The sequence below is a fragment of the Odontesthes bonariensis genome, chromosome 20, assembly GCF_027942865.1.
Source record: "Odontesthes bonariensis isolate fOdoBon6 chromosome 20, fOdoBon6.hap1, whole genome shotgun sequence".
Lineage (NCBI taxonomy): Eukaryota > Metazoa > Chordata > Actinopteri > Atheriniformes > Atherinopsidae > Odontesthes > Odontesthes bonariensis.
This window is the reverse complement of record NC_134525.1, coordinates 16,355,476-16,379,444: the sequence shown is the minus strand read 5'-3', so window position 1 is coordinate 16,379,444 and position 23,969 is coordinate 16,355,476. Positions and strand designations below refer to the sequence as shown.

Sequence of the window (23,969 nt, the reverse complement as noted above, 5' to 3'; positions counted from 1 at the left end):
GTAAATCTCTATGAAATCTCCATGTTGCTGTCTACTGACAGAAATCCATCATCTAACAGTGATATTTTCCGACTGAGAAATTCACACAGATCAGATTTCTCAGAAGTAATTACTCCGAGGTGAGGAGAGCACCCAGACTGTGAGAAACTCAAGTGAAGAAAAAAAACGCAAGCACCTACACAATGTTGACAGGATTTGGGATGATTTATACCCAAGAGTTGTTTTTACTGTCGTCTTTGTACTGTCAGAGACGATGTGCTGTGACATGGAGAGGCAGAGTGAGCGTATTACTATAAACAGAACACAAAGCTGCATCAAAGCAAAGGCAACAGTATCCAGAGAATCTGGGAAGTAATTATATTTGTATTTGAAAAAAAAAAAAACAAAGAAGAAAGCTAAATATCATCTTTGTAAGGAAAGCGCTTCAGCACCTATTGTGGAATTTTCATGTGTAAAAGCAGTGGGGGAAATGTTGCATGCCATGCATAATGTAAAGAAATAAATTAAATTAAAGATTAAAAAAACAGCCCATTAGCAGAGCTTGAAAAGACACCAGTTGAATGTTGGAAGCATAAGAAAAGAACCAGGGAAAAAAATCTTTTGAGATCAGGCGAGGTCCATCATGTCCGACATGAATCTGAACTACCACAGTGAGGGCAAACACAGGCAGGAGTGTGATGGTGTGGAACAACATCAGTGGTGATTTAGACCCTTTTAGGGATACAACTTTGTCTCGGTGTGCCTATTGTTGTTCACAATGTTTAAGCAGCTCCCTCCGTTTGTTAAATTTGTATCAATACTTTGCTTCATGTGAGGAAAAAACATAGAATGTATATCATTAAACAGTACTTAAATGTTATGGTGATGACATAGCTACAGCTGATGGGAATAGCTTTATAATTAGCATCTATAGCTTCTGAATCAATATGCTAATGACTATCCATGTGGTAATTATCTTAACTTCCCCACTCGACACTGACATCCTCCATGCTGGGGGAAAAATAAAGTTTCTCACCAAAAACACACAATTTCGGAAGATCCTTCTGCGATGCACTTCAATATTGTGAGATAAGTAAAGAGAGAAAAAACGGTTTAGGAAATAAAATAAAATTAGGTGTATGAGGGGTGGGATGCTTTAATTAATTTTCCTTTCGATTTTGAAGAAGGACCTCAGTTTGACGGATTTCCAGTGGCAGAGTGGCGTGTGTAGAAAACGGTCGCTCTACGTTTATTACAGTTAGACGTTCAAGTTAAATAAAAACTAGCAAAACGGTTTTCACATCCACTGATTTTTGCTCTTTGAAGGTAAAACAGGCCAAGAAAATTTCACTTTAACGACCACGTTCTGGACACATTTCGTGTAGACTACATCTGCAAATACTCAGCATTTCTTTCTTTCAGACACTATGCCAGAACGCAATTTATCTTTTCATGTCAATGTGTTGATTGTTGCACATGGTCAGTTGGTCTCTCTTGTAAAAGTGATTTATCTAAACAGACCTGGTGATTAATGCATCTTTAAATACACTGGAAATCTGTATTGATGTAGAAATCAATTCCCGGGCTTTGGAGACTCAAGGCGACCCGCCAAAAGTAGGCCATGCGCGTAAACAGAGTCCAGAAAAAGCCGGGACCGAGTTGAAAGAAAGGCAGCCAAAACGTGACATAACCTTGCCAGGTGGATGTTGGGACTAATGTAAAATGGAGTAGAAAAGGGGCTTTAAAACATTCAGGATGAATTAAGAGGATTTAAAATCATAGTCGGTCTTACCCGCAGACATAGAAACAACCGTTTCGTCTAAGCAGCAGGTCGGTGACTTGCTGGCTGTGAAGCAGCAGATTGTGCTGGACGTATCTGGGCTGTGGTGCTGAGGTGACGGCCTCCTCATCCTTCCTGTCGTCTCTGGAGAAACACACTTTGAGGTGGCTCAGGGTGCCGCTGGACACGGAGCTCTCAAGTTCCTCCCTGGGACGAAATAAATTCCATTTAGGAGTTAAGAAGGTTGTTCTCGTGCTGTTGGACAGCTGCTCCTGATTTGTGAAAATGAGTTTTCTAAAAGCTGTAGTCAGGAGACCTGGGTTTCAATTGCTGATGCAAAAAGAGAAGATAATGTTGTAGTGAGTGGGATGGCGGCTTTGTCAGCACCTTTCGATGGTTTCATTATAGAAAAAAAAAAAAAAAAAAAAAAGTTGCATATTTTTGCTGTAAGCAAGAAACTAAATCTAGAAATATATTCAACATAGTTTGCATAATGGCTGTTTGCCCTTTCCCTCCCAATACTCTCTAAAGATATTTAGCAATAGACTGCATATCTGCTTTACAAGGTGTGTTACCCCTCAAACTATTTCCTGTGGATAAAAAACATCCATCAAGCTCAATGATTTGGAACAGTGATGGGCAAAAGGTCTGATCAAAGCTGTGCCAGACATGCAATTTACCTTGTTTCACAAAAGATGTGCAAAAAAAGATACAGATTTCATAAGCAAGGTTGAGTCACTGTTATAAGCAGCTTTTTACAATCAATCCTCTCAGCCTTCCAGTGAGGTGCAACCTTGCTCCCAGTCAGTGTTCTGCTTGCCAACTAACTCGTTCTTCTGCCTCTGTGACCAGGCCCGGGGGTAATGTTGGAAGGAAAGGAAGGAAAGGAAGGAGGACGGTGCTGGTTAAGGAGTGAGGTTCACTGTGGCTCAGAGCGGCATGTTTGAAGTTAAGCAGTTGGAATGAACATAACGGCACACGCAGACACAGCCAAACACAACCGACTCAGAGATCACTGGAAAAGGTCTTTCACCTCGGGCGTCTGTGTTTTACCGTAACCTCCCAGACTGAAATAAGGATTTTTATTTATTTTTTTGAAACACACAGAAGCTCCTGTGTGAATACTAAAGGCCTCGCTGTCTTTGTTCCATTTAAAAAGTCCAGATTTATTGCCTCCATTGCAATGTTTACTATCCAACGTTTGATTGGAGACCATCATTAAAAGAAATCCCATTGTTTTTACCAAGTTGTGTGATGATTACAGAGTCTGTTTGAATGCAAGAGAGGCATGAATAACGGTGGGAGAATTTGTGGGGCGGCGTTTGTTTGACATTGGAAAATAAATCATCACAGAGTGATAACCAAGTGAGCAGAAACTGGCAGATGCCAAAGTGCAATAGACTTCTTAGATACACAACAGACAAAGCGTTTCTGAGAGCTATGACGTGCCAAAGTCCTCGTTGTGTTTTCGCACATTACAGTCTGTGGCAGTAAACTAACATGAGCCCAGCAGTCCTTCTAGTCAACTTTGGCCTGCAGTATGAAATGACGTGCTTCAAAGAGGCTGGGAAAGCAGAGGGAGGTGTAGAGCATAAGTGCAGCCAAAAGATGAGGGGAGGGCATGTTTGATGTGACAAGCAGGCATCGATCCGTCAAAGGGACGTTAAGTGATGCGGCTGAATTGCGACGCATCACAAGCCTCGTTGGTTTTTTGCATTCAGAAAACAATCTGAGAGGCGGTTGCATCCCGACTTGACAACATCGTTGCCCCCTTTTTAGGACTCCAACGGAACACTTCTCTGAAGACAGCAGACGCTGAAATGTGACAAAGTTTGCTAAGCAGGTTTCCGCAGTCCAAGGCAAGACCAGACATCAAGCTGCACTTACTCTGAGAGACATCCCACAGAGATGAATGCAGGCAGACAAATATCAACTGCTGGCATGTTGTTCTCATTCTGCTCGCCTATTTAAATCGAGTGCAGCTCTTCATGGGTGGCTCATAAAACACAGACTAATCACTTTGGTCAACACTGTGGGGGTATACATAAGAGAAGCCCACACTGTGAACAACCGCCGCATACTACCTGGCTGTGAGCTAGTATTTAAGTAAAGGAGGGAAGAAACGGAGGGGAACAAACAACATCCTCTGTGATCTATTCTTGTGTGATTAAGGATGCTAATCCATTCACACTATTTAATCCTGGAAATAGACTTGATCAGAGCGCCGGCGTTGAGCACATGCTTGCCGCTGATACCAAGAGGAGCCAAGCAATTAGTATGTAGTTAGGAGAAAGTCAAGCCAAAACAAAGTGATCAGAGCAAGGATATCTGCGCAGGGTGACATCAGGTTGCAGCAAATTAGGAGCAGTGATCCGATATTTAGTACAATTTAACTGGATCAAACTCGCTTTTTCCTGTTCGTTGTTTTTTTTAAATTTTTTTTAAGTAATATAGAAAAACGGCCTCTGATGCTCCGTAGGTGAATAATTGACACTGCTTGTGAGTGAAAAGTCTGCCACCAGTCAATAAGAACTGTTTTCCCATACAGTAATGTGCAAAAGTCTGGAGTCACCTCTCCTCCTTACGCATTTCCAGAAAAACAGGAAATCGGTTCGGCAATTTATTCATCACTCCACTTCCTGTGTCATGTGGCATACCTCAGCCTTTTCTCTCTTCCTCATGAACGACTTCTTGACAGCCACCTTTCCACGGAGACCATTTCTGACGAGGCTTCAGTGAACAGTGTCCGGATCAACTGAAGTTCCAGGTGTATCTTTCAGCTCCTGAGTCAGGATTAATTTCTTATTTGCAAAGAATGTCACTCTCAGATACCACTCATATGCTGCAAACGTTTTTTTCAAGGCCCGACAGTTATTTTGTCGTCCGGTTGGTCAGTTTCCTCAATTGTTTTGTGGGAATTAAGTTTCAAAAAGAACGTCTTAATGAATCACCTCATTGGTGCAAAAATAATATCTTATGTCCTTTAAACGGTTATCTTTGCCAGTTTTCATGGATACAAAAAAAAAAGAAATGGGAAGAAATTATGTGTCTTGGCGACAAGCCTAACCATACCATTTAAAATTGGGTCTTTGTCAAGTTGTCTGTCGACACAACTCTGGTTCATCATTTGGGTTAGGTGTCTTTTGCCTGAATGCCTGAATGATTCATAGGTCAGTGTAAAGAGAGGCTTAACAAATAAAGAATAGAGAAAATAAAAAAAACAGTCCTTGGTGCAAGGACTCGACTGAAAATGAGTGACATAGCAGCCAGTGTCCAAAGAAAACTTTGGTTCTGACTCAATCCAAGCTGATCAAATCTGAATCCAATAGCAAATTTTTAATCAATTTAAGTTTGGCTGTAAAAATATATTTTTTTAAAATGGCTGCACAAGCTATAAACATTCTTGACATCTAGAATTATAGTTACTTGGTTACACTTGCAGCAGATGTGAAGGAACATTAGCATTCATATGGAAACAGGCTTGCGTCCAGATGACAAATTAAAATCCAATACTATATCCACTTTTACCTCCGTTTGATCTTTGCCACCATCAGAGGAAAGGCTGAAGAGCTTTTAGTGGGAAAAACTCCTGAGGGGTGTTAGATAGATTAGTGGCTTAGCGAGCTATTCAGAGCTGAAAATCTGAGTTTTCAGTGTCCCAAAGGTGGCCGTTTCTCAATCTGGCCGCGTCACCATGGTAACCTCATGGCTCAAACCTGCTCAGAAGCACTTCATTCGGATTAAACCACTTGACTGAATTTTTTTTCTTGATGATACATCAGACAGAAAAGGTGACATGTAGGTGTGTTGAAAGATGACGTCCGACACTTTAACCAAATCTAAAGCATTTACTATTGTGCAAAATAAATGCTGCAGTGTCAAGTAACTGCGGTACCACATACAGATATTAAACAAATGTTGGCTTTTCAATCGTTAGATTCAGGGACACCTTTTCATTTCTGAAATACGAGATCCACCATGGATTTCAAACCTAATTAAAAACTAGCCCTTTGAACCTGAACTCATTTAATTAAAAACTCAGGATGTAGATTCTCGGCTGAAGGAATACATTAAATAACAAAACCTGCTGAGTCCAACGGAAGCTTGGCGGTTATGAGAAAGAAAAAAAAAAAAAACTGGAGGTTTTGAGTCATGTGACCATGAGAAATACGCATTCGGCCAGGGATTCAGAACAGATTAAATATATTTTTAAGTCCATTCTATACTTTCTATATGAGAAAACATCAAAGAAAAAAATTGCTTTAATCTTATTATGAAGAGGAAAGCCCGAGTTCGTTAAGAAACATTACAACCCCTGTCGTAGTGCCCATCTTCTCTGAATGTACGTTTCTGGTTTTGTCACGTCAGCCAACAAAAAGAAGTCCTGGCTGTGAGGACCTTGCTCTGTGCTACAGCCCCTCCGGTTGCTGCTGGAGCTACTGTAGTGTGTTAAACCAAAAACAAACATCAAAAAGAAGCTAAAACGCTCCATTAAGCTGAGAAACCGGACATTACACACACTTAAATACACCGTTTACAGAGAGAAATTCTGTTGGTGCAGCTTTAATGTTGTTCATCTTCAGTTCCATTCAGCAAAAAGGTTTTATGCTATCAGATTTTTGTTCATCACAACTAAAAGTATAGAAAGTGTGGCCTTGGTATGAATATCCTTTTTTTTCCCCTCCATCTAACGACATACCCTTGAGCTGCTGAAAGCTTAATACAAAAGTTGCCCAGTGCTCAAAGAACAGAACTGAAGAAAGAAAATCCACCTCGTGAATACAGGCTGAGATGTTTTTCCATCAGTCAGGTCACAGGTTTCAATGCAGGAAATGTGCAGTAGGAATGTGAAGAGGCAGGGAATAAATGTGACACATTAAAAGGTTAAGCAGGTATAGAATGGTATGTGCGGATGGTCACTAAACTGAAGAGAAACGTACAGCTTACCTGAACAGGTAGTCTCCGTCTCTGTGGCGACATCCATAAAACAACCAGGTCTCGCCAAACGAGGCCTCGGGGTTCTTCTTCCTCTCCTCCTCTCTGAAAGTCAAACAGCGAATGTTAGCAGTGAATCAATTCAAACAGACAACCAGACCAGATGGAGGGCAGGGAGCCCTTCTTGGCAGCAGAGGTTAAAGAAGAGAAGAGATGCTGTAAAGCAGTCTGCAGTGACAGCACACCGAGCACCGCAACTGCTAAAAGCAGAGAAACGAGCCTGCGCGAAGAAGCGAGGACGTTATACGCGCCATTAAATTTTACCCAAACAGGATGGCTCCCATCACAAAAAACAGCTGCTGATAATGAAAGTAGGCCTCGGTGAGCGTGTGAACGTGTTACGCACCCATGTTGTGTGTCCAACTGTTTTTCAGTAAAAAAATATATATATATAAATAAATAAACCAACTGCCCCTTAAAAAGCAATTCCTCCTGTAGCTTTTGAGATTGGCAAACTTCCCAGAACCCCTTGCAGACTACACAATGGCACAGAGCGACTCTGAGGATGTGGTTATCTGTGCCACACACCTGCTGCGAAGGTGACAGCTCTGTCTCAGATAACAACAGTTGACCCTTAACCTTTCACGATGCCATCAGTCAGCTAATGGTCAAAAGGACCAGGCATCATCCGTTACCCTGTGGAGGCTTGAGTGGATGTTGAAGTGACCGACCACGAAGAAGGGCTCAGCTCTTTGTGCTGAACTGCTTTACTGGGTTTATAAAAGTGCGTCTCCTGAACCCCATATTGTGCCATTCACCGAGTTAATGAATCCTGCTGTGTTTTCGAGCCATGGGAAAACAAAACTCCTATTAAGATTCAGGTAACAAGTCTGCGTTCATACAGAATGATGAAAAGGACAAGACGGAAAAAAAAATAAAACATGAAAGAAGGCATGAAAGACCACACAAATATCAAAACCAGGCAGGATATGAACCAGAAAATGTGTTTTTCTTACTTAATTATAAAGTTGATCATTTTGTTACCCCGAAGTTGCTAAAATCTAATAAAAACTTTCAATTGGCTTACAAGTGACTCAGAGACAGGGCTGATGTTTCTGCTTTTAAAGAAGAAAAAAGGTCATGAAATGGGATATAGTCATTTGTCAAGCAAATATTCCCATTAACTGCCATGCTCAACATCTTAAATCTGAGTATTTGATGTTCTTATGTGTTTTATGTCAATGTAAAGTCAATGGCCCTCATTTATCAAACTTGCGTAAGACGGAAAACATGCGTAGGTCGTGTGTACGTTCTTTTCTGCGCAAAGGTTGGCATTTATCAAATCCATCGTGAGCGCAGGAAAGATGAAATCGCCACGACAGGTCTGAGGGCGTGTACGCACTTTTCCATTTTGACTTGCGGTGACTGCAATAGCATACATAAACAGCAGCGTCACTAGTGCGTGCCTTATGAGTCGCAACAAATCCCTTGGTTAAAATTACAGACTTATCACTTCAAAGAAGGCCCATGTTTTATTTGACTTCAACATAAATATAAACATAAACGCAAATTAAATAAATTAAACAAGTACAACTCCGTAATTGGAAGAGTGATGGCTCATTATTCAACCGCGCACCCTCACACCGAACAGGAGAGGCGCTTTAACACTGCGCACTGTGGAGAGGTTAGGGCTCCTAAAGGGCAGGTGGATCTGTCTCTCGGCTGCGGGGGAACCCTTCTATATACGCCCGAAAAGGTATGCAATATTATTATTGCATGCGGGGATCTCCATAACATTGCCCAAAAAAATGGAGTGCCATTTCCAGATGTACATCCAGAGGACCCCGTACCCAGAGATCCCACCAGCCTGCACATTCTGTTATTCAAGGAAAAAAGACGTAGCTCCGATTAGGCCAGCCACCCTCTCCTCCAAGGCACTCAAATCCAAACCTGGATCGGAGCCCCCCCCCCACTTCTTCTTGATCTTATTGGAGAAAAAGTAAAACATCGTTAAATTTTAGATTTAATTTAATCTGGAGTTTATCACATTTTATTGACCATCACAGTAGGGGAAAATACATAACTCGTCCGGTCTGCGATTTACATCGCCAACGCTATTGACAGCCGTCCCAGCTGTCAACAGCGTTGACAGCGTTTCTTTGCCGCCTTTCGTCTATCCATGTCGCAAATCTAGAGGTGCGGCCCTTTTGTAGAAGGCGTGGTTAGGATCATTACGATGGATTTCACCCGCCGGATTTATCAACAGCCGCTCTGTCTTACGATGGGATTGGTGTGGTACGCATGTTCTGTAAATCTCACTTGAGCCTCTGCGTACGACGAGTTCTCCGCTCATATCTACGATGGTTTCTACGACGGCTTGATAAATGAGGGCCAATGTCTTCAGATCACCTTGTGCTCTAGACATGTTTTCCCATCTCCAGACATTTTCTAGGCAAGAGGATTAAAAGATTTATTGCATCTTTTAAAATAATGAACAGATTAATCTATTGTTCGAAGCGGCTCTACATTAATTAGCCCAAGGGAGATACCGAATCAATGCAAAAGTGTGATTGTGAATACTCGTACAAAGCTTTGCTGTCATTAATTAAATGCCAAGCTAACTAGTTAATAAACAAATATTTTGTTTGAACTTTGTGCATGAGGCTCCGTAACAGAGCTGTCTGGCTGCCTCGATCTGAATGCTCAGATCCCATCCATTAGCATCCTGGATGAGATTCTTCTGATCTGCAAACAGCCTCAAGTAAACTCATTTTAGTGGGCTCGTTTCTCTCCTCTCGCCGACTGCCCTAAAGGGATCAATACCAATATGAAAAACCTGGGTTCCATTCTGAGTAGACCACACTGGCGCCTTTCCCTGAATACAAATCACATCACATCACATCCCGGCGATATAACAGCCTGCAATACAATCCCAGGAGAAGGGAGGCAGTATCCACAGAGCACTCTATTTGGGGCCTAAATCAGAAGCGGTTGCCTTTCAGCACCATTCAGATGATCAGCAGGGGGGGGGAAACTGCAAAGGAAACCGAGGTTAAGACTTGGCAAACATCACAATTATCTCATATCTTTATCTTTGCCGCTTCATGAGAGTAGAGCAGAGTGGTTCTGTAAATTTAAAAATGCAACAAGAACAAAATAAAAACAAACAATCAAAAAAAAAGCCTCAATACAACAGCTCAAGGCTTTATCCCACATATCATATTCCACAAACACATCCATGAACAGCAGCACAACAGAGTAAGACTAATTAATGTCAGCTAAACCACTGTCCACACAAACTTTAAACAAACATACTCATAATGAATGTGTAAAGCATGCCTATGAGCGTGCCTTAGTTTTAAGCTGAACTGATTTCTGTTTTCTCCCGAAGGAAGGAGACGACAGCTGCGAGAAAAGATTAAGGCTAACCGCTCAATTAAAATACAATATTTCTTTTCAAAACTGTCAATGATCCAAGCTAAACCAATAGGAAAAAAATATATAAATCACTTTTCCATAAAACTGCAAACAACAATCAATACCAGACAAGAGGGGGGGTTGTAATCTCCTGCTACCACCAAGTGAGACTATGACCTTTAGAAACTCTTCTTCCACTTGTTAGCAGAGCTCTAGACCTGTGCAAAGCACTTTTGCAAACTGCCATCGATTAACAGTGGGTGGAGAAAGGGGAAAGATGGGAAGAATCGAAGTGTTCCCATGTCGTTCTGTTGCCAACATGACCCTTCAAGGGCCTCGGGGCAGATACGGCGTCCCGTTGACAAACCGGTGATTGTTATCTGCTTTCAGAGTGCAGTGTCATCTGGCGAGGCTTTGTTTGGAATCTCAAGTTAGATTCTGCACAATGACGCTCACCATGACAGGTTCATACAATCCTTCAGCACAATACGCAGCAGGCGGTGGGGGGGGGAGAGGATGAGAAACACAAGAGCAAGAGGGGGCAGCTGAGCTGGTGAATTGATTAACATGAGTTTGTATCGTAACACTGAAGAGCCTCTTGAAATAGATGTTAAAATAGAATGTAAAAAAATTGGAAAAGTCATTTTGAAAATAAACACCAAGACCTATGTGTTGTACTAGGAAACAAAGCCCTCCACAATCAGTTAATGAAACACATGAGTATTATTGTCTGAGATTTCTAATAGCAATATTTTGGCTTTGTTGCATGAATGAAAAAGAGACTGATATGTTTGTTTCACAGCAATGCAAAAAGGAGCGCTGTACTTTTGCCTGAAAGTCATCATTAAGAGGTGGGGTCCATCTACACGTAGCGTGACCAGGTCTGTTCTTAAACATGTGCCATCCCGAGTGCTCCACCTTCCCAACGGCTAAAACCCCCCACTCCGCCCGTTTCTGCTGCAGACAATCCACTGCTGCCACCTCTTCAGCTGGTGCCGTGTCACCTCTTAGAGCAATCACCCACTGACGCCACCCACCGCAACACAGCAGACATCCCAAGGATTTAGAGACAATTGGATTTGACTGGGGCGCAACCTCATTTATACAAAGCCGCCCAGGAGTTAGACAACGTCAGCCTGAGTAAAACAAAAACGGCTTACTCTGCTCTCTGACAAGTCACGGTGGCTGTGAGCACGGTTAAACACACTGGCATCAGCCTGGACAGAGAAGCATCAGTCACCTTAAGTCCCTCTGACAGGTCATCCTCATGCAATCTTCATTCAGCCATCAATTCAGAAGCTCAGAAAATAAAACAAAATGTCACATCTTCCTTTAAATGACAGCCCTCCTCAGGGAGAGACTCAGTGATGGTTTAACTAACTGGGGACAACTACCACCTACTTTGCTTACAGTCAATACGCTCAAACCACCTCATGGGCAATTACAAGCGATGATTTACTGCTATAACATGTCCACCGCCTTCAGGACTTTTCACTTTCAAAATCAATAACATCTTGTGTGCTGCTTTGAATCCTGGCTCTTTATTACCGAAGTCATAAACGTGCGCATCTGACAAGGTCTGGTTTATTCCTGGTGAGATGAGGAAAACCTGTGAAGTAATCCCTGACACAATCGCAGCCCTAGCTGCTGGAATTTATTATTCTTCACATGACGCACACGGCGCGGACTTTCATAAGCTTTCGGCAGGGTCTCATTTAGCTTTCTGTGCAGACTGCTCGAAAAATATGGGGGATGATGTGCACTCAACATCACTTCAGCATTGTGAATATTCATCACAGGGTGCACAATTTTAGTAGGAATAATCTGTGTCACACTTGGCACCACTCAGTACACAACCTGATGCTTGACATGAACTGACCCACAGCAGCTGCTTACTCAGACACACAGCACAGGCACAGGATTGAGAGCAATATTATGCTGAACTTGATAGACTCTTTTTTTTTTTTATTAATTTATTTATTTTTAAAAATGGGTGGTCTCAAAATGTAAAAGTCTGGCCATTCTTGCTCAACAACTTCTGCTACTGTTAAAGATGAAAAAACCTCATCCTTTTAAGAAAGATTACGGTATTATTTTTCATTTCTGTTATTTCAGAGGTAAAACGTAGGCTCGCCATGCAAATATGTGGGCATCTCGAGAGATATGAGATTTTATAAGGTAATTAATGCATAATGCATTATGGAGATGCAGAATTCAAAGCTTAACACGATCATTAATATGTCACATGTTGCTGTTCTTCTGAGGTTGAATGTACCTCATTTTAAGACCTGGCAAGGACCACATGACTGATTAACATGGAAAAAAAAAAACAAAAAAAAAAACAAACAAAAAAAAAAAAAAACAGCTCAAACTTTTTCCCCAGCCGATAGCATCCGAATGCTATCGAACACAGCTGTGTCCCAGTCAAATAAAGTCTACATCATTCTACAAGTTTGCAAATGAACATTTAAAGAAGCATGAGGCCTTTACGAAAGGCCTGTGGATGCTACTTTTTTTACCCTTTTCTTTTTTTTTTTTAAAGGAAAAGATGGCTAAATTTCAAGAAAAGATGGCTTCTCCAACTTTTGCATGGGGGTGGATCAGTCATTCTTGGGTCTTGTGTTGCAGCTAGCGGCACAGGGAACATTTTTACTAGTCAAGGAAAGATAGGATATAAGGATGTAATTAAATAGCAGCAAATTCTGGAAACAGGTGTCACACCATCTGTGAGACAGCAGAGGATGTGAGAATGAAAACAGGATGGCTTCTACAACAGTACAACGGTCTAAAAAAGCATCTAAAATTTATAATTGATGACCTCAGAGGTGCGAGCTGAAGGTTTTTCTCGTGGCCCTTGCACTTCCCAGACTTGAGCACCAGAGAAAAATCCACGACCTTAAAAAAAATGAGATTTGCATACAAACGATCTTAAAAAAAATCTTTCAAACACATATTTGCCAAAGGAGGCATTGTCAAGAAGTGGAAATGCAGGTTATCCAAACTCTTCTTTTCTGTTATGTGAAAACCGCAAAAGACTGCAATAAAAAAAAAAAAAAGTAACCTCGATAAAAGTGCGTCATCTCCAACTTCATGTCTTTTGGAAATCTGGCCCTTATTTCCTTTTGTATTTATTGACAGAAACATATCAAATCAATCCGTTTCCCCCACACTTTTGTTCAAGCTTTTCTTACACAACATACTATACTATCAAAATATAAAAAGAAAAAGAGAAATAAAAGTAAAGTAAAATAAAAGGTAATACCTTTGCTGGAGGAAGCCGATGAAAGGAGCAACTCCAGTTCCAGGTCCGACCATAATGAAGGGCACCGACGGGTCCGAGGGGGGCCGAAAGGAGCAGTTGGGCCTCAGACTCACATGGATCTAAGGTCAGAGGCCATTACAAATCATTTTAAAGAATTGGAATAATCACAACAATGCTGAGACGCCACTGTGGGTCTGGAACTCTATTAATTGATCTGCTTAATATTCTAAGACATACTAATGAGAAAACTTAACTGGAATCCATAGAGTCTGTGGTAGGCAGGATTTGCTTGCTGCAAGCTAATTTTTTAATTAACAAAACCCAGCTGGCCCAAAGCTAATTTTTTTTCTTTTTTCTTTTAGTGTCTTACGCATTCAAGAGTTTCCAGAGCAGCATAAAACATGTAGTAGGTCGTTTTTCTTAATCCCCAATGCCAGATATTGCACAATTTGATGTGTTGCACAACACGTGCGTTCTCTTTTCTTCAAGAACCACTTGATTGCAATGAAATAGCAGGAAAAGTAATCTGGCCATTATCCTACAGCTCTAAACAAGGACAAAGTAAGGAAGGAGAGGGAATGTGTAGCTAAATTGTAACGGCGTCAGAAGAGGCGCATCTAATTTTTCTGGCTCTGTGAGCATTGGGCTGCAACGACTACAGAACCTGTACACTTGTATCATCAAATGTGAGCACTTAGAAATGATTCAGCAAAAGCAATGGCCACAGATGGGCCACAGATCTACTTTCAGTTTTCCTTCCTTCAGTCTATTCATTACCTTTGGCAGAGCCAGGCCGCTGGTAGCTTCAGCTTTCACAGGAAACACCAGGCCGGGATTGATGAGGTCAAACAGCCAGCCGGTACATAAGCCTCGGCCCCCCACAGGCCGCCCAGAGCACGCTGGGAACTCGACCACGTTGAAGACAAAATGCAGCTTTCCTGGACACCTCAGACAGGAGCTACAGATATATATAGCCACAGAACGTATACAAGACAGAAAAAGGGAGACACGGGGAAAGTGTGAGTGTGTGTGAAAGACGCATATAGTGACACCCAGGGAGATATACAGAGAATTGGAAAATAGAGGGAAATAAAGAGGAGGGCACAATGTTATTGATGAATCCTGATGGACAGACAAAAACATTTTCAATTAAAGAAAAAAAAACAAAAAAACATTTGATTCAGAGTCACCACCTTTTCTGGACCCGAGCTCATTTAAGATTAGCCTGACTACGTCATACTCACGATTCTAGTCAGAATGTGAGTCTGATACCGCTCAATAGAGTTTTGAGTATGGGGCGTGTTTCAACCGAACCAGGAGAAAAAATGCCTCTTCGCTCAATTGGATAGACCTACAACCAATCAGAGCAACTTAGTATGTGACGTAGATTAAGCAACACACACTTGTTGTAGGAAGGACGGCAAAAACATCTTTTCTATCGATAAAAGCCTTTATCGCGTTCCTCTGTTCGTCTTTCAAAATGAATGCAATGCGGAGATCCTGTAGAACAGACTCGATGGCAGAATCTACACACCCTAGCTCTTCAGCGGCAGCCATGTTCAGCTCTTTAGTGACGCAGTCGATAATGTCCCTGTTGATCATCTGTCCATCATCGTATAAAGCCGCCCTGGCAATCTGATTGGGTCGACCGATTCTTGGTCGGGCATAATGATTTCCCAACTGAGCAGAGCCAGACCGAACTTCCCGACCAAAACTTTTATGGGCGGGGCTAAGTTCGGCTGGCACCCAGGCTAATTTAAGATAGAGTTCAAGTGGAAAACTGTCCTGTTGTTCTAGCAATTTAAATCTTATTAGTTTGGCTGTTTCGTCTTCCAGGCTCAAGTGAGCAAACATTCAGCTTTTATCACCACACAGCATTAAGCCATCGGTGTTGGAACGGGGAAGAATCAGTGCACATGGAATCAATAAGCACCATTGATGCTGAATGATATGTAAATAGTTCTTAAGATTACATCCTGCTCAGGAAAGTTGTACTTATGTCTGCAGTGCAATACCTAACCACCTTTTGCAGGCCTCTGGGTGCTAAAGCGACCAGCCAGCAGTCCAACCTGACATCATTTAAAAGTCTTTCATTTACTGAACAAGCAGAGATGAACAACATTTCAGAAATAAAAAACAGAAATAAACAAAAACATCTCAAAATTAAATTGTGTCAAATGTTTGCTCCCCCTTCGGATTATTGAGTGTACTTACTTTAAGGCTTCATTCGACAACAAATGTGTGGATACTTTTAATCCACCTATAACATAATTAGATTTATTTTCCAATTGATTGAGCCGCATTGTAATCGTTCCACATAAACTCTGGCACCTACAGATGTGCTCCCGAAGGATAGGTTTCCGACTGTCTTGCGTAAATAAAAGCACCTGTCCCTCCTCTCCGTTCCCATCTTCACTGCTGGCTAAAGCTCTCTCATGCGCTTTCATCCTTCACTTTCCAGTTCCTGTGGGCCACTGGAGACCTCTATTGACCACAGCATCAATAATGCAGGTCTCTAATGTCTCTGCACCATCTGATAAACTACAGCCACCCTCTCTCCTGCACGCTCACTACCTCTCTGCACAAGACATGCACACACACACACACACATAAGCAGCTAAGTAAGGGACTAATGAGAGCAGCTGAGGAGCTCTGACATTGCTTTAGATGCTGCTGTTCCACATTATCTTTAAAGCAAACCTAATGGGCACTAGCTTTAAAGGAAGAGCAAATCAATGTGTGGCTAAGTGAGGGTAAAAGAAGCAACTCTTGGTCTATAACTCGCTAAAGGCTATACAATATTTACAGTCCATTCATTTGCATAGTTTCCCTCCATTATTGAGCTTGTTGGGAAATTACATCAACAAATACCCAAACTTACAACATACATAACAATGTCCAAGGCAAACTTCAGACAGGAACACACACATGCACAAATAGTCATTCCGACACTATTCTCTATAGAATATAAACTCAACTTCTATAATAAAATAAAACGTTCTTTAATGCCTCTGAAAATCTAAATCCATATGCAAATGCCAGACTTTATAAACCTCAAAGAGCTTTCCTTAGGTGTCATCTACTCCTTCTCTCCAACACCTCTTAAATGTCAGTGATTTGAGAGCTCGATCCATCCCAGTGATGGAGCTGGCAAAATAGCAGATCTCCTGTGTGGATGCCACTGCACTTCCTAGCTGACAAGAGCAATATCAATATATATTTCATCATGCAAACTCAGAGTTTATGGTCCAATATCTTCTAATAAACAAACCTGAGGATCTGGCAATCCATCACGATGAACGTGCCGCAATAAAACATTTACAACAAATTTCCACAATGAGATTACAAGGGGTCAAAGGACCAAACAATTTGCCTCCATATATTATCCCTTAATCTTTGCTTATAGTGCGGTTTGAAAGTATCACTGGAAATTAGCGGGTTCAAGCCTCCACGGTGAGTTAAAACACAACAAAGGCGGTTGGGTTTTTTTTTTTTTTTACCCAGGTAAATGAGGATGTCAGAGCACAGCAGCATACAAATGGTACAAAATGAAGCATCACTCTCATTTTTCTGTCACCTTACCTTGCTGCTGAGTAAGGTCTGGGCTGCAGTTTCGGCAAATGCTCTGAAAGGCAAGCACAAATGTCAATCATCTCGTTGTCTTGCTAAGATCTTGTTACACCCGTGACATAGAGGAGGAGGGAAAAAATAAAAAAAAACATAAAATATGTGAAAGTCATCTTGGCCCGCCGAGACATCCTGCTATCCTCAGTAACTCCCACCCAGGTTACAGTCTTGTTTCTGGGACACACTTCTATATTTATGAAATTACAAACTCAGGGTTATGGAATCCCAAGTGTCCAGATGTGGAACCAATAGGAAACAGATTGCTTATGCAGACCTTATTTCAACGCCAGCCATGAAGGTGCCCTCTTTTGGGTAAAATGTTGAATGCTTGAGGAGGTGTCAGAGAAATCAGGAAACATATTGGATAACTTCTCACCCTTCAGCAACAGAACGTGCCATTTTCTCCGCAGCGACTTGCACTGCTTATCAGAAATGGGCGAAGGGAGTGATTGAGGGCTGTGTTACGTGCTTACTATGCGCTCTCACACATTTAATTTGCATCTCTGCGATGGATGAAGCCAGAAAAAGTAAAAACAGCAGCATATGTACCAGCTGTGGCTGTACAATAACACATTTTTCTGCTGAATTGCTCCCAAAGACAAACAGCTGGACTAAAATCAGCTCTCTCCATTCAGCCCGATCTGTCTGATATCTGAACAGCTCAGGGTGTCGGAGACGACTCCACAATCAACACATAGGTTCTAAAGTTAGAGAACATAGGGCTAATAACATGTGGATTAAAAAAAAAAAAAAAAAAAAAAACTTTAATTGGATTCATGACGGATTTAACAGCCAGACTCTAGTTTTATAATCGATATGCTTCTGTTGAAGATGCAGCTCAGTCTCAATCATTTCTGAATGAATCTTTAGAAATAAATAATTGGAGCTAAGCATCAACAGAGGGGATTAACAACATCTTTGATGTTTTTTAAAGTTAAAAGAAAAAACAATCTAAGAAATAACTGCCCAAATGATCATGTACAAACATATCCGCCAATACTTTCTATCAGTCAGACTTCTCCACATCAGAGGGTGCATCACGCCTGTTAACACAATCCAGCGCACCTGCAAAGGTGCTCGAGCTGCTTCCTTTCTATCGCGGAGCGTCAGCACATGTCTGAAGCGCAGCGCAATCAATCCATCATCTCACATCACTGCACCACGATAATACTGCTGGTAGATGGATACAAAGGATGCACCACTTTTAAAAAGCTCCCGAGCACAAAATCTTTCCGTCGCAGCGAGCAGCTTCGGGGACACATTCTAAATTATGCGTTTAAAAAGGGCCCCGTGATCCAACAAATTTAGTTTGAGAAATTATTATTTTCAGGGGTATCATCAATCACGCCGCACAACAATATAATCCAATTCATCTCAAAAGTCTGTCTTGCAGCGCAGATATGAATTGATATGAAAAAGGCACCATTTTAGTGGATAAAAAAAAAGAACACTTTTTTTTTGAGAATCATGGATGGAAATGGAAATTAGGGATCTTGCTAACATTTAAACCTTGGAAAGAATTTTACCATTCTTAATTAACATTTATAAAGTAACTTTAAGCTTGTGGTTTCCACAACCATTTCTTATAATATTATCAACAGCATTTTATTATAGCTGGAAAAAGTAGGAATATATAGTGTGTTACAGTTAGTTATTTCCCTGAGACAGTGGCCACGCTAGGGATACAGATATATTCCCTTTGCTTTGGTTTGAATTGCTTTGCTCCACAAGTCACAATTGAGCTTTTAAAAAAAAAAAAAAAAAATTCAGAAATTTAACTGCATAATTTCATAAAATGAAAAGGATGCCAATTAAAAATTGGTAGCTCAAACAGCCTATGACCCCCAAAGTTTATGTGTGACACTGCAGCTCACACATTGGACCATATAACAGAAGAGCTAACACCGAGAGGCAGGCATCTTTCCATACTTATACCCAGCGCTTCCTTTTTCACACCCAGCCTGCACTCGGGCCAAAGACATCTGGGTTTAGACACATCTCTCCTCATTATTTACAGTTAGTGTAAAACGGCCTAAGCTCCAATCAGCGCACACCTCCCCTTCAGTGGAGGTAATGAACCAGGATCAACGCGAAACAACAGCAGTGCACTTTAACGCAGATATACTGAGTCAAGAGTTGACCATTAACCTTTGATCCAAACTGACCCTGCACATTTGTGTCCTTGCAAAACTCTGTGGCTCACCAATAAACCAGCGAACAGCTGTTTCCCTGAGGGGGCCTCCTACACCACATTTGTCACGAGGGCATGGATGTCCCCGATGGCCAATTTCTGCATCAGTTAACCAGTTTAAAAAAAAAAAAAAAAAAAGGTGCTGCGGTTGGCAAGTAGGCCTAAAATAACTGACATTGGGGTAGGCCAAGAGCTGTGACACAGCTGTTTTAAAGGACAACTCAACTTGTATGTGGAGCTGTAGCCAACTCATTTCACTGTCGGATAAGTTTCAGTCAAATTTTATTAGGATCTATACTGAATGACCAGCCAACTATCCTAATGAGCTGAAAGAAAATGTTAGTTATCAGTTGGCTCTGAGGACCAAAGAAAAGGAGGTTGTGGGCGACAAACGGCAGAAGAAAAGAAAGCTGAATTTTTAGCAGGGATGAAGATAATGGAAAAAAAAAAAACTTGAAAACACATCTTTACATGGAGCTACAATATTTACAGAAACCGTGGCAAGAAAAAAAGAAAAGCTATAATGGAGCTGCATCGACTCAAAAAATTAAAGCAGGAAATGAGTGTTGACCCTCTGGAGAACCTTTGGATTCACACTGCGAGACCATTCTGTAAAATTAAATGCTATAACAAAATCAGCCACAGGACCGTGCTCAAACAACTTGCTTTACTGAGGCTACAGTGACCCCTACTGGATGAAAAGTAATCATGACAAATAAATACAGAGGAGCCAACTTGACATACCTGGAGTCTTTTAAAAAGTTACACAAACAGTTTAATCCCTGCTTTTTGTACATTCAGATCATCTCTGACCTTAAGACCTACTGAGAGAGTGAGTTTGCAAAAAAAAAAAAAAACAGGAAGTCTGACCTATGAGGAGGCTGAGAGGAGGCGAGCAGGATGGGAAGGCTGCGAGAAGTTCCAAAACGCTGAGGCTGGGCTCTCGCACGTGCAGGTTGTAGTCCGCGGCACCTTGTTTGCTGCACAGCTCCTGCAGCCTCCTCCTCTGAACACCGTCCGCTGTATACTCAACCAGCGCTCGCAGGAATGCCTGACAGAGATACAGAAATCAGACGCGGCGCCACTTGAAGCAGCTCTGCAACTCCGACGACCGTGACTCTACAGTTTCCCTAACTCGTACCTCATTCAGCAGTAAAGGTTAGACACATTTGCAAAAACTCCAGACAGACAAACTGTCCTTGAGTTATTAAATATAAGGCTTTTCCAGTTTTCTCAGTGATGAAAAATAGCAGAGACAGACCTTGACACAAGCCTAGTTATGCAATGCAGCCATTTTAATATGCATGACGTGCTCATAATACCATAAAAGTGTCTATAGGTTTATAAATGCTCCTGAGGCTACAAAGAAAGACAGAGGCAAGTTATTCATTCTCAACTTCATCAAAACCAATAATCCTTATTCATTTATATATATATATATGTTACATTTGCAGAAGGCACGCTGCAGTTAAAACTACCTTTTTATTAGTACGACTATTTGTTTTTCTAACTGTAGGCAATGAATTCAAATTTGAGGATTAAAGAAATTATGGAGACTCTTTGACTTTTAGAGGGATTCAACTTTATTCTGCAACCGTGAATCAACAAGACACTGACACGGTAATCAGAACATCGAAATATTTGTCATGCCAAAGTGTTCTGAATAATCCCGGCGACTCATTATAGTTTGTGTGCGTGCGCAGAGATTAGTGGCACGCGCTCATAACTTGCACTGGAAGAACTATTATCTCCATCCTCCAGAGCATCCTGAGCAGCCGTCACCTTCAACGGCATTTGAAATGAAATGAATGAATCAGAATTTTTTTTTTTTGTATAAACAAATTAACAAAGCCTGGGTCTGTGGCAGTGTCAGGGTGGATTGGATAATATATTCTAACATTTGACTCTGTAGAGAAGGTGAGTCAGAACGTACACGTACATCCACCTGAATACGATGCCTTTACACATCATTTGAGGGGTGATTATCTCCCTCTATGATGGGGGAGTTTGAGCTTAAATAAACTGTTTAGCTGTCTGGACTCCAAAGTTGTCAGTAGACAACAGTTTGGCTTGAAAGGATCAATTTCTATGTGCAAAAAGTAATTTACAAGTAATTCATTTAGACTTTTTCCTCCGGAGTGTACTGATTTAAGCTGTTCAACTTTAAATGTAGTGTAGCTTTTTGACACATCATCTCCTCACCATATTTTCCTAATCTTAAAAATTAATTAACATGCGTAAACAATGGTACTATGCAGAGTATCAGCATTGTACAATAGAGTTTTGTTGGTCATTTGTTTTTTTTTTGTTTTTTTACAAAATACTGAGCAGCAGGTGAAATGATACTGCTGTAACTTCAGAGATGGACATTAGAGCCAGGACACGGAGTACAGGAGGGTGCTCAGAGACCCACATTCACCACCATTAGTGCGGCAATCAATGTTTCAAAACGTGAGAGAAGGTTGAAACCAATGCTGGTAACATCCTCAACCAAAGCTCTGGCCCCGCTCTTAGCTCAGGACTGCCACCACCTGACATTTCCATGTACCAAATGTGATTGGAATTCTGCACGGCCACAGGGCACCAGGCGTGTTTCATGATTATTTCATCCTCAGCTCCTGACTTAGAAAATCAAGTGTTGCTTGAACTTCTCAAACCAAACTTTAAATCTGAGCAAAAATTCTAGGCCCAGACCCAATGTTGATGTAAACTGAGTGCCACTGGGCTTGTTCAATAAGGAAATCAAAATTGGTATGAAATAGAAATAATAGAATTATGGTTCGACATAAAAAAAACAATATATTGTACTTTCCTAGAAGTACAAAATAAGTAAAAGCTGTGTTCACAAGCTGGAGAAGAAACATAAGTGACAAATCCCACTTTGAGTGCTGATACACTAAAACAACAAGCAGGGTGTCACGTTATAGAATTTCAGCCTATGCAGTTCGCGGAGAAAGTCACTGCAGGGCATTGCTTGACGGTACAATACCTTCTTGGGAACGCTTCTTATCTCTAGACACCATGTGAGCAGGAACAGCAGTGGAACATTCTGGGGGATGTGCGAGGGGACTTGGGCACCTTTAAGATGGAAAGAAAGAAAATCTAATCAGGGAAGAACTGAGTGCTGCAAGTAAGTGGGTCATTGCGAAAGCACAAACATCAACATGCAATGTGACATATCGCATTTAGAGATACAGTGTTGTTCTGCGCGTTTCTTTTGTTCTGTAAACCTAACACCTTGTTATTACAGATTAAACAGCTGTATTGCCTTTTTTATTAGTATCCTTTTTCATAGTAACATGGACATGATGATTCTCTTTGTCCTGAAGGCCCAGTCTGCGGAGCACGCTGTCAACCTCTGCGGCCCTGTTTGGGCAGAACACATTGAAGGAATCCCCTGGCTGATAGTCCATCGCTGGGTGAGCCTGGAGATGAAAAACAGAAACACATAAAAGTGAAAGCGTTGCCCAGATCTATGTTTTCAGTCATTCTAAATAATCATCGCTTTGTGATGCTTACAGAGATGTCCAGCTCTAGTAGAAGTGCAGTCTTGACTGAATCTCCTCTGCTCATCTGAACTGCCTTGGATATGGGCACCTGATGAAGACCCTCTTTATTCAATGGTCCAATTATCTGGAAAAAATTAAAAAAAATTAAAGAGCTGAATAATGAAGTACAACTAAAATTTATGATTTTTTTTTCAGCTGCGCTTCATCATCACCTGTTCCTCTGTGTCCACCTCCTGAAATATAACATCTAAATAGGGTGGGGGCAGTGCGGGAACATTAAGCGAAGATTCAGCCAGCGGCGGAAGGGAGGATGTCAAAGAGGCTGCCAATGCAGCATGGGAAACTCCATCATCCTTGGTTTGTGCCTTTGGTACTGATGTGGAGACACTGCCAGTACCAACAGACTGGGATGCTAACCTAGTGCTCCCTGCAGAGGAGGCCGGGCTGAGATCAGAAACAGCAGAAGCAGAGGATGAAACAGGAGATGCATGTTTAGAGTCCATGTTTACAGATGCTTTGACTGGCTCGCAGTTCTGCTGGTGAGCAATGCTTAAGGGCTTCAGGTGAAAATCTAGTATGGATGAATCAGGAATTTCTAGGGATGAATCTTCTACATTCTGTGTCAGGTGAGCAGTCCTATCAGAGGCCATTTTTGATAAGGCCTCTCTGATGCCGTTCCACAGTCCCTCAAGCCAGGGGTCCACAACCACCTCCAACCTGAACCAAACAAAGTCCACAAGATGATATGATGACAGCACAGGAAACGGAAAGTAAAGGAGTGTCAGTTAAATGTTCTCAGAAGAAGAAGGTTAAATGCCTACACTCTATTTTTCTGCAAACTTACCCTGTGCCGTCATCTGCATATCCAGTGGGATAGAATTGTCTGGCACCAAGTTCCTGTAGACGACGATCAATTGTCTTCCCGCAGTTGCAGAAGTCTGTATAATTCGTATCTCCTAAAGCTGAGGCAAATAGAGAATAACATGAAGACTCTCCATGTGCAGAGCTCTGCTGTGTAGTGATTTACAAAAATATGTTTTGCAAATGTAAAATACCACATTGACAATAATAAAAACAGAAACAAGCTACTTTAGACCCTCATACGAATTTACCTAAAAGTGCATAGCAAAGGTGTTTATAATGGTCAGGGGAAAGGGTCTTCTTTCTGATGCACCTTACAAAACGTAGTGCATTGTCTGGTGGCTCCCCATCTCCAGTGGTGGACACAATGAAGATCACTGGAGCCCTCTCCTTCTCCAAATTGAACTG

The 23,969-nt window shown here is 41.5% G+C and overlaps 1 protein-coding gene across 1 annotated transcript in view; it reads right to left on the bottom strand.

The window, feature by feature from the left end:
- Positions 1 to 23,969, bottom strand: part of mtrr (5-methyltetrahydrofolate-homocysteine methyltransferase reductase) — a 28,944-nt gene that overhangs the window by 3,782 nt on the left and 1,193 nt on the right. The window contains exons 3-14 of the mRNA XM_075452146.1: positions 23,813 to 23,966; positions 23,545 to 23,662; positions 22,913 to 23,417; positions 22,711 to 22,824; positions 22,460 to 22,616; positions 22,181 to 22,269; positions 20,062 to 20,242; positions 16,956 to 16,998; positions 14,151 to 14,331; positions 13,374 to 13,492; positions 6,707 to 6,799; positions 1,772 to 1,966 (exon numbers count right to left, since the gene is read on the bottom strand). Coding sequence (XP_075308261.1) covers positions 1,772 to 1,966; positions 6,707 to 6,799; positions 13,374 to 13,492; positions 14,151 to 14,331; positions 16,956 to 16,998; positions 20,062 to 20,242; positions 22,181 to 22,269; positions 22,460 to 22,616; positions 22,711 to 22,824; positions 22,913 to 23,417; positions 23,545 to 23,662; positions 23,813 to 23,966 — 1,949 coding nt within the window. The remainder of the gene's footprint in view (positions 1 to 1,771; positions 1,967 to 6,706; positions 6,800 to 13,373; positions 13,493 to 14,150; positions 14,332 to 16,955; positions 16,999 to 20,061; positions 20,243 to 22,180; positions 22,270 to 22,459; positions 22,617 to 22,710; positions 22,825 to 22,912; positions 23,418 to 23,544; positions 23,663 to 23,812; positions 23,967 to 23,969) is intronic.